Source organism: Episyrphus balteatus, chromosome 2 (genome assembly GCF_945859705.1).
Source record: "Episyrphus balteatus chromosome 2, idEpiBalt1.1, whole genome shotgun sequence".
Taxonomy (NCBI): Eukaryota; Metazoa; Arthropoda; class Insecta; order Diptera; family Syrphidae; genus Episyrphus; species Episyrphus balteatus.
In genome coordinates, this window is record NC_079135.1 from 7,046,640 (window position 1) to 7,064,946 (window position 18,307).

The following is an 18,307-nucleotide window of genomic DNA, read 5'->3' on the forward strand; positions in this document are numbered from 1 at the left end:
TAGAGGATAAGTGGGTGGCATAAGTGGGTTTTCCATTACCTTAAAAAAATGTAAAAGTCAATCGTTTTTATCTCTACATTACTAAGGACCAAATAAAACCAAGGTCCTACTTTGCAGATTATTTAACAAGCTTGTGGACTTATCGATATTTAACTTTCACTCATTAGATTATGGCTTCACATTAAGCATATTTAATTTCTTTCAATTTTGTTTTAAAATTTTTCCGAAGAAGTGATATTTATAAACTAAGGTGAAGAATAAAAAAATATTGGGCACAAAACTTAAATCCATAATCATTAAGAATTCTGCATTTTAAAATTCTGTAAATCTTATAGTCTGTATTTTGTATTTCGACAATTTTAAAATTCCAAATTTTGGAAACGGAATTTTGGCACTTACAGAATTAATCCCCACCCACCGTACTTTCAATGCTTTAAAGTTTAAACTTTAGGTACTCAAAACACAAAAGAGTATAAATATGTTTTTTAAATTTGATCGAAATTGAGCTTTTTTGATGATATTTTTGAGGTATGTTTAAAAGATCGGTTTAAAAATTATAGATTTTTTACTACCTATAACTTTTACGCTTATCTTTTTTTCGATTGACTAATTTTGCCAGAAATATATTACAATTTCCCACTTCCGGCCATATGTTGCTTTGTTTCCCCATTAATAAACGATGAATCCGTAATTTCCTCATATTTTGCCAATTTGTAATGTTTTTTTTCTTCTTCAAAATTGGTTGCTGATCTTAATAGAAAATATGTATTCAAGACTTTTTAGTACGAAGAAAATAATACGCATACACCCCAGTGACCCACGTTGCTTAAAAAAAATGTATTTTGAAAAGTTTATTCGGTCTAATATAATGGCAACTATTGAAAGCAAAGGTAACAAATTCAAATGATATTTCTTAAGTCCATAATTTATTAATTTTCAACCACATTTTTTAACACCTTAATGTCTCACAATCAAAATATGAAAGAGTTGAAGGGAAATTCTCTTTGAATTCAACTCCACTTTAAATTTTCAAAATACATATATCTAAATTAAAATAAGTTGAATGAATATGAATGAATAATGCTCCACTATAATTATTGAATTTGTCAAAAACTTTATTAAGCGCCAGACCATTTCACTTTATCAGGAACCTTTTTGGAAGTACTCGTAACGAACAATATTTAAACATAATCAGACGCACAATTTTGGTGCTAAATTTTAAACTCTTTACAACCCAACTGCATTGCTTACTTTTGTAAATAATTTTACAGTAAGAAACATTATTAATTTGAGTCATTTTGTTCAAAAATAAGGAAAATAAATTGCACGACTGGGGTCGCACGTACTTGCTCTTATGCTTAAAGTAACTATAATGTTAAAAAATTTTTTAACATTTTTCAAAAAAAAAGTTGGTATGCCATTTTGAAGAAATAATTAATTTACACATTAAAACTAAATTTCAGAATTTTTCATTGATCCGTTTTCAAAAAATTGATTTTTCAAAAAAAAATTTTGAAATATTTTTTAAAAATCCAAAAATGCGTTTTTTGAAAATTTTCTAAAATTTTAATATTATCTTTACTTACACACTTTTGCATAAAAATTTTCATTTAAGTCGGGCTAATGTTGTACGAGATATTCAGAAACGAAAAAAACCGTTCAATGACAGGTACCGTTAATAACGGTACAAAAAAATATTTTTTTTATTTAAAAAGTTGGCTCTTATGTGTAGTACTAAACACAAAAATTTTAATCAAAATCGTTAGAGCCGTTTTTGAAAAAAATTAACTTTTCTATTTCCGTTATATGGCAGGTACCGTTAGTTTTGGTCATACAAAAAAATTTCAATTTCCCCTCTAGGGAATCACCAAAAACTGCTAACTACCAAGTTTGAAGAAAATCACTTCACTCGTTTAGGGTGCAGCTCCAGATAGAGACAGACACACAGACAGACAGACAGAATTGCCGGACCCACTTTTTTGGCATTCTCCATCATCGTAATGCCATGTAAAATTGTTATCTCAAGTTCGATTTTTTTTACGAATCCTAAACTTGCCCTATAGTACCTACAATGGTCGGAAAAAGTATTTTGACAAAATGAACATTTTTCTAACTGATGAGAATAATCTGTAACGGTTAAACATAAAATAAGGAAGTTGACGGTTATTTATTGAGTATGTTATGGTGAATCTCATGATGGTCAACGTCAGTCATATAGTTGGTATTATGCTTCGAGGCTGCATTTTTTGTATAAAAAGTACTAAATTTTGAGGGAAAAAAGTATTTTGACAAACGTTCTTTTTCAACGTTGGTAATATAAGGTAATGCATTTTACGTGTTTCAAGCACGTATACAACTGACAGACTTGTTAAAGCCCCATTTGCAAAAAATTGGGCAAAACGGCGGAAATTAACATTGAAATTGGTGCATCTTCTGTTGCAAGTCATAGTTTCTGTGTGTCTGTTAAAAAATCTGTAGAGAACTGAATTTATCGCGGGAAACTAAACATTACCAAATATACAAACACAAAAATATAATTATGCTACTAAAAATTTACCACAAATGGACAAAAAACGAAAAAAATGCACTTAAAAAAATTGAAGCATTTTGAAGAATTCACTTTATCGCGGATTGACTCCAAAAAGTCTGAATTTGGAAATGCCATTCTTTCATCAAAAACTTTGTTAGCAAAAGTACCCTTTGCATTGAACTCAAAGAAGACAATTTTACCATGTTTATGGGAAGATAATACAGTATTTATCTCATAAAACAAAAATCGTGTTTGTATACTTTTTCCGACTGTTGTATATCGCAAGTAAAAACGGAGCGATTTATCTAAATTTTTTAATACAGGAAATTTCGAAGAATTATGTTACTCATACGCCACAGTGGCCCCCACCTTTGCTTAAAAATTGTTGTATTTGAAGATTTTTCTTCCATTTTCAAACTTAAAAAAATAAAAAACCTAGTTTCAAACGGAATCTGTTAAGGATATAAGTTACTCAAACTGTTAAGTTGTTGCAATTTTTTTTAGTGGCAAGCCAGGCAGTTCCAATGAGTTTGAAAATTCAATAGAATTTAATCCTTGATTTATTCGTTTTTCTTTTTAAGACAATTTTATTAAATGCAATGAAGGCTTTTGGTCCTTCACTCAACCGATTGTGAGTTCTGTGGTTAGTTCGAAAACACTTTGTTAAAAGCTCAAAATTGTTGAAAACTTAGCGGAAACCAATTCAATACCATCAGTTCTTTTCAAACGATTGAGGAATAACAATTAATTGAAAAAATCTCCGGTAGATGGATTGTTTAGCAACCCAACCCAATTTAGGTAAGCGAGTGTTTTTGTAGGTGTCGAACTTGGTTTAACTGATAGTCATCAAAACATTTTGACTAATTCAGTTTTCCAATGCGCATTTGGTTTATATTTCTATTTAACTGAAATTTGTAGGATAAAACGATAATTCCAATGTTGACTATGTAAAAAAAACTATAAATGGACCAGTAAAAAATGAACTTTTGTCTTAATTTTCAAAAATTTGCTTGTAGGTAAGAAATTTAGTGAAATGCTGCATCATAACAGTGCTCATCATTATCCTTCAATTTCAACGTGAATATAAATATTATTTCCTTGATGCGACATTATTGAGTTCAAACAGATTTGTGGCCACACAGAAATACCAATTTGTTTTACCCCACTGACATTTCCATTGACCTTCAATATCTCTTCTTTTCATTTCGTATCTATATACCGTTTTTTTTTTTTTTTCAAAAAGGAATATCCTTTGGATTATGTTCAATTAAACTTAATTGCCTTCCTTCCGTTTTCCTTTTTTTTTATTTGCAAAGAGTCTACCACTTTGAATAAAAATTACGTTTTATATCTTTTTTTTGTTGCAATTTTTCATTTCCTCCTCACTTGACTGTTAAAATTCAACACAAAAACAAATCTAAAACCAATCTAATCATTCAATTTCCTTTTTTTTTTTTGTATATTTGCAGAAAAAATATCCCTGTCGACGGATGTAAGAGAACAGCAATCGGCATGTGGTTCGACGAATAGCAACATCATTCCATCATTACTACTTCAGCAGAAGCACAATTGAATGCAGCAATTTATTCATTCAAACAGAAATAGAAGAAGAAAAAAAGAAAAAATCGAAAAAAAAAGAAACAAAAAAGAATATAAGGACATCAAAAGAAAGCTCTCAACACAACGAAAAAAAAAAAAAAAACTATAAGTGAACTGTTAATAGCACAGCAATATACAACAAAAACTAGAAGAAGAGAAAACAAAACCCTAGTCTTTTATTATTATTTTTAGTTTTTTATTTCTTGTCCTCAAATAAATCAACACACAGAAAAAATTCCAAAGGCCAAAAACCCATCTGGACGACTGATTGTTGTTTCAAAAAACATACATATATAGAAACTACCCTCTCGCTGTCAAAATACAACCCGTGATGATTCCAAATGTCTGTGGAGTGTGATAAGGTCGTGTATCCTAGCCATCATCATCGTCGTCGTCGTGGTTGTTGTCGTCGTCTCTGTTGTAGTAACACCATCCGGACTCGGACCCGGACCCGGATTCGGTGCCGGACGAGCACGACCACCCGGAGCAACAATCTCTGCCATTTAATGAGAGGACATTTAAGCGCGAATCGAACTGAATTCGTTTTCAATTTCGAGTTCGATTTATCTGCTGTGGCACCACCATAACCTCTACTGCAACAATTCTGCTGTCCGCTCTGACGTGCCACCCATCACACACCATCACACACCATCACACAAAAGGAATCCACACCCTACTACCCCCTCTCTTTGCCCTCTGAACAAAAAAAATATAACACACAAAAAGGACATATATTACAACAACGGTGTTAAGTGTAGTAGTTGAAGAGAATAAAAGAATACAAAAAAAGAAAGAAAATACTACCCCCGACCCAACTCCCCCCCCCCCCCCCCCAGTGTATTATTGAGCAACCGTTTGTTCCTTCTTCAATGAATTTATTGTGCTGCTGTACGATGGCGCCCAACACCAGAGTCACCAGGAAATGGGAACACTTTGCCGGCAGAAATAAGTTCTACTGTGATGGTATGCTAATGTCAGCACCGCACACAGGAGTGTTCTATTTGACGTGTGTGCTGATTACGGGAACCAGTGCTCTCTTCTTTGCGTTCGAGTAAGTTGTCCTTCAAATGTATACGAGTATAAATGTGGTACATAAATAACTATGATACCCATTTACATTATCCTAGATCCTAGATCCTTTGACAGTGAAATGTGGAGATGTTGTGTGCAACAAAATACATGCCATCGTGTGTGGTGGCTTTTTCTAGAATTTCTAGATGGGGTGCTTTTTTGTGCAAAAAAAAACATGTCCTTTTTCCTTTTCCCCCTTCTTCTTTTGTCATATATTTTTCTGTATATATTTTTTTTCCTTTTTCATTGCAGTTGTCCTTTTTTAGCAACAAGAATAACCCCAGCTATTCCAGTTGTTGGAGCTGTTCTATATTTCTTCACAATGAGCTCTTTACTACGAACTACGTTTACGGATCCTGGCGTAATCCCTCGGGCTTCCCAAGACGAAGCTGCATATATTGAGAAACAAATTGGTAAGTGGTGGTAATGTGCTCCACAAAAACACTCCACACATAAGAAAATGTTGCCTTTTTGAAATGAAATTTTTCATTCTTTCTTCTTTCTTTATCTTTGTAGAAGTGCCAAATTCACTCAACAGTCCCACATATCGACCTCCGCCGAGAACAAAAGAGGTCCTCGTTAAAGGACAAACGGTCAAATTAAAGTATTGTTTCACATGTAAGATTTTTAGGCCACCTCGGGCATCACACTGCAGTCTATGTGATAATTGTGTAGACCGTTTCGATCATCATTGTCCTTGGGTAAGTTTTCTTTTTTGCTTTTGTATTTTCTTCCTTTTTTTCTTCTCTTTTATTATGTGTCTTTTTTTCATCTTATTTGTCGTCCCACTTTGGGTTGTCTTTAAATGTGATTAGAAGATAAAGAAGGACATGGGGGTGGGAGTAGGGAGAGAAAATTGTTCTTTTTTTTTTCCTTGGTCTTTTATTAAATCTAATTTGATGCGACTGATGATAGCATGAAGACCAAGATAATAATATACGGATCTAGATGGTTTTCAGATAGAAAAAAAAAATGTGAAAAAAAATAGTCAAAGGTCAACGCCTGGAGATATGTCTCATTGTGTGTTTGAGTTAAGGTCGTTAAGTCTGCGTGAATTTATAGCTCACGTCAACAGCATTTATAAACAAAGTCTCTTTTCTTAGGATTTTGTTTTGTTTTGTTTTTTTTATTTTTTCTCTATGATTTTTTAAGGAAAAACCTTACATTTCCTTCTATTTCATATATGAGTAGTAGGAAATGTATATTATGGTTATGATGGCGTTGAAAAATGTGGTGTCTGTGATAAGGTCAGACCCTGAATTTCCTTTACTTAGTATGTAAATGAAATTGATTTTTTTTTTTGTTTCTCCTTGGAGAAAGTTAAGCGAATGTGCGAATTTTTGTCCCTTCATTTAGTGCAAATCCAGTGATAAGCTGTTAGGGTTTGATAATGTGTATGATAGGGGCATTTGTTTTTAGGATAGCTATGTTTTTTTTTTAAGCAGTGTTTTTGAGATTTTTTTGTTTTTTATTGACTGTTTGATATTAATGAGTCCTTTTGAAGATAAATTACTTTGCATAAAATTTAAATTTAAGAATAATAACCTAATCTTTTAAATAATGGACTTCCCTAAATTCCACCACTTAATTATCTTAAATTCATGTTTAAAAAAAAAAATTTTTAAATGTGAAAATAAATCATTCAGTTCTTAATTTCTACTCGAAAAAAGTTACTCATACGCCGCAGTGCCCTCTCAATTTTCAATTTAAAACAATATTCTATTTCTGATCAATTAAAGCTGCACATGGACAGCTTATACCTACTTGCTCAGCAGTAAGTATATTATTTAAAATCTAAGTTATAAATGTGGAAAAAATTTTGTAAAAAATATTTACATTAAATTTTAACTAAATTCGCTAAGTTTAGTTTAGGCTGTAAAAATATGTACATGACGGCATAACAACAACCAATTTTTACTTGCGATATAGGTACTATAGGGCAAGTTTAGGATTCGTAAAAAAAATCAAACTCGAGATAACAATTTTACATGACATTACGATGATGGAGAATGCCATAAAAGTGGGTCCGGCAATTCTGTCTGTCTGTCCGTCTGTCTGTCTGTCTATCTGTCCGTCTGTATGCACCTCGAGCTAGAGCCTAAACGACTAGAGCGATTCTCTTCAAACTTGGTAGTTACCAATCTTAGGCGATTCCCTAGAGGGGAAATTGAAATTTTTTTTTAGGACCAAAACTAACGGTACCTGTCATATAACGGAAATAGAAAAGTTAATTTTTTTCAAAAACGGCTCTTACGATTTTGATTAAAATTTTTGTGTGTAGTATTACATATAAGAGCCAACTTTTGAAATAAAAAAAAAATATTTTTTGGACCATTATTAACGGTACCTGCCATGGAACGTTTTTTTTTGGTTTCTGAATATCTCGTACAAAACTAACCTGATTTCAACGAAAATTTTTGCACAAAAGCATTTTAGTAAAGGTTAAATTAAAATTTTAGAAAATTTTCAAAAAACATATTTATGGATTTTTAAAAAATATTTCAAAATTTTTTGTTGAAAAATCAATTTTTTGAAAACGGGTTAGTGAAAAATTTTGAAATTTCGTTTTTATGTGTAAATTAATTATTTCTTAAAAATGACATCCCAACTTTTTTTTGAAAAATGTTGGAAAATTTTTATACATATACCTACCTATAAAAAACTTTTTTGTAAAAGATCATTTTAAACGGCGTTTAATTAGTTTTAAAAACAGATTTTACTTCTTTTTTTAATTTCTTGAAAATATAAAATTTTAATTTTTTCTCTTATTTTCTTTTATAAAAAGCTTTAACATAAGAGTTACTTTTAGCATAAGAGCAAGTATGTGCGACCCCAGTCGTGCAATTTATTTCTACTTCTCGTTCATCTGCAGGTTGAAAAGTATTTTGTCTGTTCTGTAAAAAACGCCTAGTCGATAAACATTTTTTTAATTTTATCTCACTCAAAAAAAAAAAAAAAATCGTTCAGATTCAGAGTTTATGAATTGAAATCATAATTTTGAAAGAAAGCCATTTTTTTATTTTTGGATGAAATCAATTTTATAACATTAAAAAAATATTTATTGTGATAATCACAAAATAGAGGTCCTGGAAACCTGCTCCTGTGAAAATGAAAATTTTACTTAACTAAAACGTCTATAATAACGTTCACATAAAAAATTCATTGAATTGAATGAAAAAGAAAAAAAAACTTCTTGCCAGCAAATACGAAATCCATTTAATGGTGGACTCTGGCTTAATTTTTTGGGCAGCAATAAAAAATTCACTATCGGCTTAAGGATAAATTACAACTGAAAAATATCCTTGCACCGAGTTTTAAGACCTAGAACTTTGTTAAAAAATCGGTCATTAGACTTTTAAATTCAAAAGACACTGTGGTGTATGAGTAACATTTTGTTCACATTCACTTTTTAAATTCAGAAGAGATTTAGTAAAATGCTAAAGCCATTTTAGTTAGCTGCTAAGTTAAAAATCAGTCTCTTTTATAAACTTAGTAACTAACTAATGCCCAATTTATTCACTCTCCATTAAATATAAATCGCCATTAAAAAGGGGAAATTTTAAAATTTGTATGCGATTTGACAGTTTTCTAATTTTTAATGGAGACTTTAAATTTAATGAAGTGTGAATAAATTGGGCATAAATTGGTTTTAGCATTTTACTAAATCATTTAAAATTTTGTGCCATTTTGTTTAAAAATGTTAAATTCTCGTCTAATAATTAATTAATAAATTTCCATTTATCTTGCAGGTGGGCAACTGTGTGGGGAAACGTAACTATCGGTTCTTCTATATGTTTTTAGTGTCATTAGCATTTCTTGCTGTATTTATATTTTCATGCTCAGTAACGCATTTAGTTTTATGTAAGTAAATATTGTAATTTAAAAAAAATATATATAAATGTAAATTAATTTTTGTTTGTTAAATATAATTCACAGTATTAAAAACGGAACAAGAAGTTTTCGAAGTGATTAAGAGAGCGCCATGTACTGTGATTGTAACATTTATTTGTTTCTTTTCGATTTGGTCCGTTATTGGACTGGCGGGATTCCATACGTATCTGACAACTAGTGATCAGACAACAAACGAAGATGTAAGTTTTTTTTTTCTAATTTTTTAAATAAATAAACATAATAATGACATTTTTTGTTTTTTCCTTATTTAAGCTCAAAGGATCATTTTCATCGAAAGGTGGACAACGTGCCGTAAATCCATACTCTCGGGGGAATATTTGCCTTAATTGTTTTCACATATTGTGTGGTCCAATGACTCCATCATTGATTGATAGGTTAGAAATTGATTTTTATAATTTTGTTTGAGGTCATACATAAATGTATGTTTTATTTTATAGGCGAGGTATCGCTACCGATGACTTTATCATTCAAATGAATCAATCTTCCATGACGAACGCCCGCAACCAACTCTCAGAAGTCATCAGCTCAACCCAAACCGGCATGATAACCAGTCAACCTATGCTAGGTACCAGCGGTGTGGGAGACATGAAACCTCGATTATACGATGAGGTATTTATTCCCATCTAAAGTAATCAATTTGAGCACAATTTTTTGCTTATATGCACATTTTTTTCTCTCGTTTTTTTTTTCTCTTTTTCCACAATCACTCTCTTTATCTCCCTGGCTTGGTTATAAACTAAAAAAAAAAAAAAAAAACACATTGTATCATCTCTACGACACACGACACGATCAAAATCCAGTCAAATCCCTCCTTAGGTGCTTCTGGTCTCGGTGGCGGTGGCAGTGTCTATCGACCACGCAGCTACGATAATTTACAAAACGGTAAGTCACAACATTCGCCAGCAGCAGCACAAGCTGCTTATCGTTTAAAGAAAAACATGCAACTACCATTATCGCCGTCTTTCGATCGGAACTCACCACTACCGCTTTTGCACAGAACTCTCGTTAACAATCCACATAGTAGTAGTTCGATGACAACGCATACATCGAATACAATACAATCGGCTGCCGCAAATGCACCCCCACCACCAGTGCCAAGCGAATTTAAATATTATTCGCCGCAACGTAGTTCCGATACGAATTTGGCGCGCTATCCATTTCATAAAAATCGTGCTGTCCGTCGCATGAGTACCCAATCGGTGGACTCAACGAAAGCGACAACAGCCCAATATCAGCCATTACCAATGCGTCCAAAATATAAACACCAAGAGGTCATGTTCGAATTGAAAAGTCCGACAAATCGATTAACGATTCGCGAATGTGATTTCGGTGGTGGCGGCGAACCGTGTGACGATGATCAATCGATCAAGGATAGTCAAATATTTCGTGTTAGCAAACGAAATCTTTACATGAATCATAGGAGTCCGTGGAAGGAACGCGATCGTTATTCGAACCTTTACGAGTACTCATTCAACATTGACCTCAATTCGATTATAGAAGATGCTGCCGCAAGTGATTCTTCATAGTACCTCATTCAATTAGTCGTTGTTGTTGTTATTATTATTGATTTTATATTTGTTATTATTATTATTTTTAAATCATTATTTATTTTTATACAAATATTATTATTATTATCTTCTAATTCTTCTTATTATTGGACTTCTAATAAGTATGTTTCATTTATACTCGTATCCTAGTGATTCGTTAAGGATTTATTATTTTTATTTTATTAATTTTTTTTATAAGACTATATGCCTCTCAAGTTATTGTATAAGAACTTTTTAAACCAAAATTTAAGCCTTGCTAAATACAAGATTTAATTTTTTCGACTTAAATGTCAAAACCGAATTCCTAATAGAACCAAAGTTATTTCTGACTGTTTTACTTTGTTAAACAAGGTTCAGTTAAGAAGTTCGGTGTGCGAGGTAGCAACTTTAGGAATCTATGTGTTAAGAGTACTTTTTAGTATGCCAGTTCCATCTCTGATGCTAGGTGAAGTCCCAATAACTTATTTATTTATTTAAATTGCTGAATCATCCAGTAGCACTGTTTATAATGACAAGGTTATTGAGCTGTTTCCTGTGAAGAAATTTGAAATCAAGCTTGTTTCTGCTTTATAGGGTTTTGGTTTAAGGTCATAAGAAACACTCTAGCTTTTCTTAACCTAGAATTGTCTCAGATATTGTTTTTCTTACTTAATATGAGTTCCTTTGGTCTCCAAATGCGCTATGAATTTTGCTCCTACAAGCTGAAGAGCTCAATAAAGGGTTATTAAATTTAATTATACTGGTCTGCAAAGAAATCCTCCTTTAAAAAAAACTATAATTTTAATAAGGATTTTTGTATGCTGATTCCGAATTTAGAATTTTCCTAGCACGTCACGTTTTTTAGATATGTATCCCCGCTAGAAAATCTCAAAAACCAATTTTTTTTTGCTGTTTTTGTAGCAAACAGCAGAAAACAGAAGTAACAAACTAAATTTTTTACGGTTTATGAAAGAACAGTTTCAATCTTCTCAATATATCTTTTCTTCTCCGAGATTTATCTAAATTCAAGTAAGTTTAGTAGGTTTGGCTTATCTTATCATAAAGAAACTGATCTTTAAAAATTCATATTTCTTTCTTCAAACGGATTTTAGTGTGCTGATTTTGAATCCGAATTCAAAAATTATAAAAGTTTTTTTTGAGATTTTCTAAAAGAAAACTTGATTTTGTGATTCTTTAATGAATAAATGTATCTCAAAATCCTGACGTGATAGAATTTTTTGACTTCGGATTCAAACTTCACAAATAAGATATTTCTAAAAAGAAAAAAATAGTATATAAAATTACAAAACACGTAGGTACATATAAATTTATTTTGATGTATTTTATTATAGTTTTTTTATTTTACATATTTGACTTAATTAAGGTGTTTTTGTTCATGTGGGATTTACTTAAAACTGCAAGATTTCATAATTTTTGCTGTTTTTGTCAATTAGTATCACACACTTTAAATGTGTGTAAACTTTAATTAATAAATACAAATTTGGTGGCATATTATAGATCATGTTATGTGAAAAAAAGTTCTCCAAATTTGAGCTGGATACGAATAATAGTTTTATTTTTGTACATCGTCAACCGAATCCAAAAGGTTTATTTTCTACAAACTACTCATATTTTCCAAAAATCCTTTTTAAAAAAATGGTACGTGCAAGAATTTTTCTGAAACCAGATTTAGATTCAGGAAAGCCAAATCTTTCATAATTTATAAAATTATATGAAGGAGAAAAAAATAAATTTTTAAGGTTTTGATATTTTTTTCAGAATTTCGTTATGCAAAGACATATTCAAATAAAAATAGTTTCCAAGTGAATCCAATCTCGAGACAACCGTTTAAAATTTTTCACCCTCAAATGTTGGAGATTACATTGTAGGTTCTGTTGAAAATATTTTTTTTTGAAAAATTGACGGAATATATTTAAATAAATGGCATATAGTCTTATAAAAAAAAACATATTTTATTTTTATTACTTCAAGATTTAGAAAAAAGTACAAGGTAGTACTGTTTCTAAATAAGTTCACTACCACAATAACAAATACGTCTAATTATTTTTATTTTTTCGTTAATCTTTATTTTAAAATGAAACATAAACATTATTGAACTTCCGGACTCTGCCTTAAGATATAAAATAAATAAACAGAAAAAACACGAATTAAAAATCTCTTCGGAACCAATTCGAAACAAAAAAAAAAAAACAAAAAGACAAACAAAAATCTCGTTAAATCACAAAGAATACTCTTTCGAACCAAAGAATAAATATAAAAAAGTAGAAATGTTAACAAAATCTAGTCGTTTACACTAAAAATAATAACTCTTATGTTCCTTTTTCTTTTCTTATTAAGTTTAAATATTGAATATTTTATTGTTTTATTTTTTTTTTCATTTGCAAATCTGTGTTAGCTTATCACAATAATATCCTGGTTTGAAATCGGTGGTGCAACCACAAAAAATAACAAAACGACCGACGCCACTCATTTCGTTATATATATTTCATATCACTTGAGCTTTAAATTAATTTAATATTTTTGTGCAAAGCCAATGCAATTAAATTAAATAATTAAATTTAAAGAAAGAAATAAAAAAAACATAAACTTCGGTTTCAAGATACTCGTCGATTCGAGTTCATTATTATACAAAACAATGCAACAACAACAACAACAACAAAATAAAAATAACAACTTTTTTATATAAATATAGAACTATTAACAGCCAATAGAACTGCCATGATCATATTTGTATAAGTAATAAATCAATATTATGATCAGTTTTTAATTTCTAATGAATACTCTTCAATTCCACCAAACGAGTATAGTGTTCCACATAAATTTTTAAACTTCGAGAAACATACTCGACTGAGTATGACTAAAGTGGTATATTTTTTTTAAGGATTGATGTGTTTGACATTTTTTGAATATTTTAACAAGCAATCTTTGCAGAATGAGTTTACCAAAAACCTAAGAACCTAAGACAAAACGTTTAAAAAAGTACACATACGCCACAGTGACCAGAATAAACTTTTTAATTGTTTTATATCTCTAATCAAATATTGACAGTGGGAAAACAAAAAAATTGCCTAAATTTCACTAAACTATTAACAACTCTGCTATTCTCTAATGCTGAATTTATTTTAAACAAAAGTAATAGAGAAAAAAGTGGAAAACGAAACTTTTTGAATGTAATTTTTGACGAAATAAACGCACCATTTACTACCGGTATGATTATCACTAACTCTAGACATTTACTAAGTGTCCTTGAGACAAAAGAAATTCCCAGTGCTCGAAGAAATCTATTCATGAATTAAATAACGTCTAGTAAATTAAATTTGCATAATTATTGGGACAAATGAGCACGAAAATTGTCACCTTCTCACTTACAAACCTACGTATATTTCTTTGAATTTAAATTATGTCAAGAATATTATAACACACTTTGTGAAACCGCGGTTTCTAAAAATTCATATAAAAAGAGCTGAAACCTTCCAAGATGTATCATTAGTTAAGATCCTACAGTCACAGTGACAGCACCAGTAACAGTTTCTTTTACCAATAATGACATTTTCAAAGATTTATTCTGGAATTGGAGCAGTACTCCTCTTTGTTGTTTGCTTGGCAATAATGAATCTTTCAGCTGGGGAACAAAGAATGTGTGGCCAAGGATTGAGACAAACCATGGAAATGGTGTGTCCAAATGGTTTTGGAGGATACAAAATACTAAAACGAAGCGGACGTAAGTAAACTTTTTACAACACAATAAATGTTAAACTACACACATTCTGCAGTAAATCTTGATGGAGATTTAAGTATCGAAGACACAAATGAAGACTTCAATTTTGGTCTGAGCCTTGATATGTTGCCACTTTTGACAAGCATGGACAACGGTGGTTTAGCCAAGATCCGACGACGAAGGCACGGAATTGTACATGAGTGCTGTGATAAGCCTTGCAAAATGAGTGAAATGTTATCTTATTGTCGTTAAGTTGAATCTTCTTATAAAAATCATTAAAACAATACTGAATACAACGAATCGGATATGTCACTGGATGTTAGGCTAATTTTTAAGTAGGATTTTATCAATTTTATTAATCTTATCTTGAAGTAATTTCGAAAATAAAAAGTAACTATTATAATTTATAAAAAAAAATAGTTTGGCAATTTTTTGGATAAAATTCAAATGGACTATTGATCTTTAGTGGAGCTATGTATTTCTTCATATAAAACTTGAAGAAGCTCTTGATCTTAAAAAGTAGGCTTGAATTTTCATCAAACATACACATGTAGTGTTTTATCAAGAAAATAGTACACAGATGAGTTCGTACTTTTAGAATAAAACTATTATGGCGGTCGGCACCTTCATAGAACGGCTTTCTTGATTTCTTTTTCTTCATCGACTCAATCGATTTAAAATTGTTAAAATATTGAAATTATACGCAAAATAAAAAAAAATCAGTTTTTGGTGAGGATGATATAAACTTACATTTGGCTTTGAACTAAATATCGGTAAACTATTTAATATTTTAATAATTGATAGTTGTTAAAACTATAGGGATTTCATTTTTTTGAAATAAAAAAATAATAATTCGAATTTTTTTGTTCTAAGAAACTGTTAAACAAAGATTTTGTTCGCTAAGCTTAAACTCAAAAATAAAATTATAAAAGCTAAACATCTGCAAAAAAAAAATACAAGAAATGGCTATTTCCAGTTAAAAAATTTAATATTGAAAGACACAAAATCCATGCTATTCCTATAAAAAAAAGTTCAGTTCAGTAGAACTAAGTTAAAGCCTTAAAACTTGGTGAAAGTGTTTTTTTTTTTTTTAATTTTTTTCGAACCTCCCTTCCTTAAAATAAGATTAATGTGCATTGCATAACAAAAAATATTTTTTTTTCGTATAGCTCTAACGATTTAATTTGGTTTTTCTTATAATTTTTTGTTATATATTTAATTAAATATAAAACTTATTTTAGAATTAAAAAAACATATTTTTGCAATTAAAAAAAAACAAATTTAATAAATGTTCTGTTTCATATAAAACTAGCTGACCCGGCGGACTTCGTTCCGCCATTTCTTGTATTTATTTCAAATTTTCGACTCTGTAATTAGTTAATTTTTAAATGAAAAAGAGGATCAAAACTTGAAAAGTTCATAAAATGAGTTTAAAAATGTTAACTTTTGAACTTTTAGCAAGAGTGGCTTATGCAAAATACTCTTGCATGTGCATGATTAAAACCTATATTTCCTATAAGTTTGAGATTTTTTTGCAGACTTTTAAAAATTCCAAAAAAATAAAAGACTACTCAAAAATGTCCCTAAAAATTAGGTTGTTTTTCATAAAATTTTAATTCACAATACAGACCCCTAATTTTTTTTTTAATATCTTTCTCATGGTGTAACTCAAATTTCTGTGCAAAACTTTGCGTACCTCTAATTAGTCTTTTGTCGAAGGTCTATGAATGCAAAAAAACCTTCACAACTTGGTTTTGAATTTTTTTTGAATTTTTTCAATAACTTTTTTAACTATTGAATAAATTTGTCTATCATATAAAAAAAAGTCAACTCTTTACGACTTACCGTTTAGAAAATATCCTCTTTTTTCAATGTCGTGTTACCCCTATTTACCCTATAAAATCTAAAATTTTGTTTGCCTTAAACCTTCTCCTCTTATGCCTCTTTGATTTAAAAAAAAAATTAAGAAAATAAGTCAGCCGGTGTTGCCGGTTAGCGAACGTACACAAAACCAAACTTTAATATATATAAACTAATTTGTAATATAAACATAATAATTACCCTCTGCCATTTTATAGAGTCCCTTTCTGGTGGTCCTAAACTGTTTAACTCCACCGAAATCTCCGACCACTTTTTGGTTATAAGCGGCTTTGCCCAGATTCCCTTAGCGAAGTCTGGGTTCGCTTCCATCAACTCCACCATTCTAGCGAGCTGATTTTTGTTACTTACAATCTTACTCATACGTTGAGAAAACACTTAAAATAAATATCATCCATTATTTTGTAAAAAATACTTACATTTTAAATATAAGAAGCTAAATAAAATAGCAAAGACGCACGTGTGATGGAAAAACGAAAATGATTTCAATATTTGATAAAATTCATAATTTAAACGTCAAAAGTCGATGTGCACCATTCAAAATAGATTTTTGATCTTTGTTCACAATGGATCAAAAATTTGTCAACTCGCGTTCATAATACCAATTTATCAATTGATTGACAAATTGTTTCAATTGTCAATTAATTGATCTTTGACAACCGTAATAAGGCTGTTAGTTAAAATTTTTAAAAAGCGAGAGTGTTTCTTTACTCGTACAAATTGACAGCTATGTTAAGATGGGAGAAAAATTATTATTTTTTTTACACAATCTACATAATAATACCTTTCAAACAAAAATTTTTTTACCAAAATCGGACCAGCCAAACGCGAGTTTATCGGCCACACACACTTAACGAACTCTATTTTATATATAAGATTAAAATAAATGTTTTTCACACAAAAAGCTTAAAAATTCTTAGTGGATAACAGAATATGATCTTTTTACTTGTTTTTTTTTTATTTCATGTACGGTTTTATCAAAAATTTATTTAAAATATTATTTACAAAACAACAGACTATGATTTGCAATATTTCAATTTATTCATTTTCCAGTGTTGGAAAAATATGATAATTTTCAGCTCAACTTTTTCAATTAATACAATTCTGTCTCAAACATTCTTCACGAAAAATAAACACTATTGTTGATGAGATTGTATTCTAATCCTTTAAGTTATGTTAAAAAGTTCTTTGAACAAAAGGAATGCGTCACTAAATTTGTTCAAATTAACACAAAAAAAAAAAAAATGAACAAAGTTATAAAATATAAATTTTCCAAATTATTTTGTGAGAAGGTTTTATTTTAGAATTTGTTTTACAATTTGAGATTAAAATTATAAAAATGATAACATTTTAACAAAAGTAAAATTTAGTGAATTTTAAATTTAAATTAACGATCATTAAAAGCTAAGATCCTATTTTAAAATTAATCTTCAAGCTAATCATCCAGTCACATATCCAAGGTTGTTGTAATCAGCATTGTTTCAGAGAAGATCTTTAAACTTAACGACAGTAAGACATCATTTCACTCATTGTACAAGGCTTATCACAACATTCATGCACAATTCCGTGTCTGCGTCGTCGGATCTTGGCTAAGCCACCGTTGTCCATGCTTGTCAAAAGTGGCAACATATCAAGGCTCAAACCAAAATTGAAGTCTTCATTTGTGTCTTCAATACTTAAGTCTCCATCAAGATTTACTGCAGAATGTGAGCAATTTTTATTTTTAAAATTAACATTTATTGTGTTGAAAAAAGTTTACTTACGTCCGCTTCGTTTTAGTATTTTGTATCCTCCAAAACCGTTTGGACACATCATTTCCATGGTTTGTCTCAATCCTTGGCCACACATTCTTTGTTCCCCAACTGATAGGTTCATTATTGCCAAGCAGACGACAAACAGAAGTAATGCTCCGATACCAGAATACATCTTTGAAAATGTCATTGTTGGATATTGGTACTAGAAGAAGCTGTAACTGGTGCTGATGTTACTGTTGGATCTTAACTAATGATACATCTTCAGTGTTTCCAGCTCTTTATATATGAATTATTAGAA

The 18,307-nt window shown here is 30.3% G+C and overlaps 3 protein-coding genes across 9 annotated transcripts in view; 2 read left to right on the forward strand and 1 right to left on the reverse strand.

Annotated features, from left to right (window-relative positions):
* LOC129912773 (palmitoyltransferase app) overlaps positions 1 to 18,307 on the forward strand; it is an 83,011-nt gene that overhangs the window by 48,146 nt on the left and 16,558 nt on the right. For 6 of the 7 annotated variants that reach the window (XM_055991181.1, XM_055991180.1, XM_055991179.1 and 3 more), the window contains 8 exons: positions 4,000 to 5,180; positions 5,453 to 5,613; positions 5,717 to 5,901; positions 8,950 to 9,061; positions 9,137 to 9,291; positions 9,365 to 9,486; positions 9,550 to 9,721; positions 9,913 to 9,994. In XM_055991181.1, coding sequence (XP_055847156.1) covers positions 4,999 to 5,180; positions 5,453 to 5,613; positions 5,717 to 5,901; positions 8,950 to 9,061; positions 9,137 to 9,291; positions 9,365 to 9,486; positions 9,550 to 9,721; positions 9,913 to 9,994 — 1,171 coding nt within the window. In that variant the 5' untranslated portion in view covers positions 4,000 to 4,998. The remainder of the gene's footprint in view (positions 1 to 3,999; positions 5,181 to 5,452; positions 5,614 to 5,716; positions 5,902 to 8,949; positions 9,062 to 9,136; positions 9,292 to 9,364; positions 9,487 to 9,549; positions 9,722 to 9,912; positions 9,995 to 18,307) is intronic. The other variant, XM_055991185.1, reaches the window with a different exon arrangement.
* LOC129912798 (probable insulin-like peptide 5) lies at positions 12,504 to 15,410 on the forward strand. Its single transcript, XM_055991234.1, has 2 exons — positions 12,504 to 14,380; positions 14,433 to 15,410. The coding sequence occupies exons 1-2, from the start codon at positions 14,203 to 14,205 to the stop codon at positions 14,627 to 14,629; spliced, it is 375 nt and encodes a 124-aa protein (XP_055847209.1). The 5' UTR covers positions 12,504 to 14,202; the 3' UTR covers positions 14,630 to 15,410.
* Positions 17,559 to 18,216, reverse strand: LOC129912797 (probable insulin-like peptide 4). The gene is made up of 2 exons (XM_055991233.1): positions 18,019 to 18,216; positions 17,559 to 17,952 (listed from the first exon to the last, which is right to left on the reverse strand). Exons 1-2 carry the CDS (start codon positions 18,194 to 18,196, stop codon positions 17,756 to 17,758), a joined length of 375 nt encoding a protein of 124 aa, XP_055847208.1. The 5' UTR covers positions 18,197 to 18,216; the 3' UTR covers positions 17,559 to 17,755.

Coding starts and splice junctions, on each gene's coding strand:
- LOC129912797 (XM_055991233.1), bottom strand. CDS start 18,196: ATGACATTTTCAAAGATGTATTCTGGTATCGGAGCATTACTTCTGTTT. Junction 17,953..18,018: donor AATACTAAAACGAAGCGGAC/GTAAGTAAACTT, acceptor CACATTCTGCAG/TAAATCTTGATGGAGACTTA.
- LOC129912798 (XM_055991234.1), top strand. CDS start 14,203: ATGACATTTTCAAAGATTTATTCTGGAATTGGAGCAGTACTCCTCTTT. Junction 14,381..14,432: donor AATACTAAAACGAAGCGGAC/GTAAGTAAACTT, acceptor CACATTCTGCAG/TAAATCTTGATGGAGATTTA.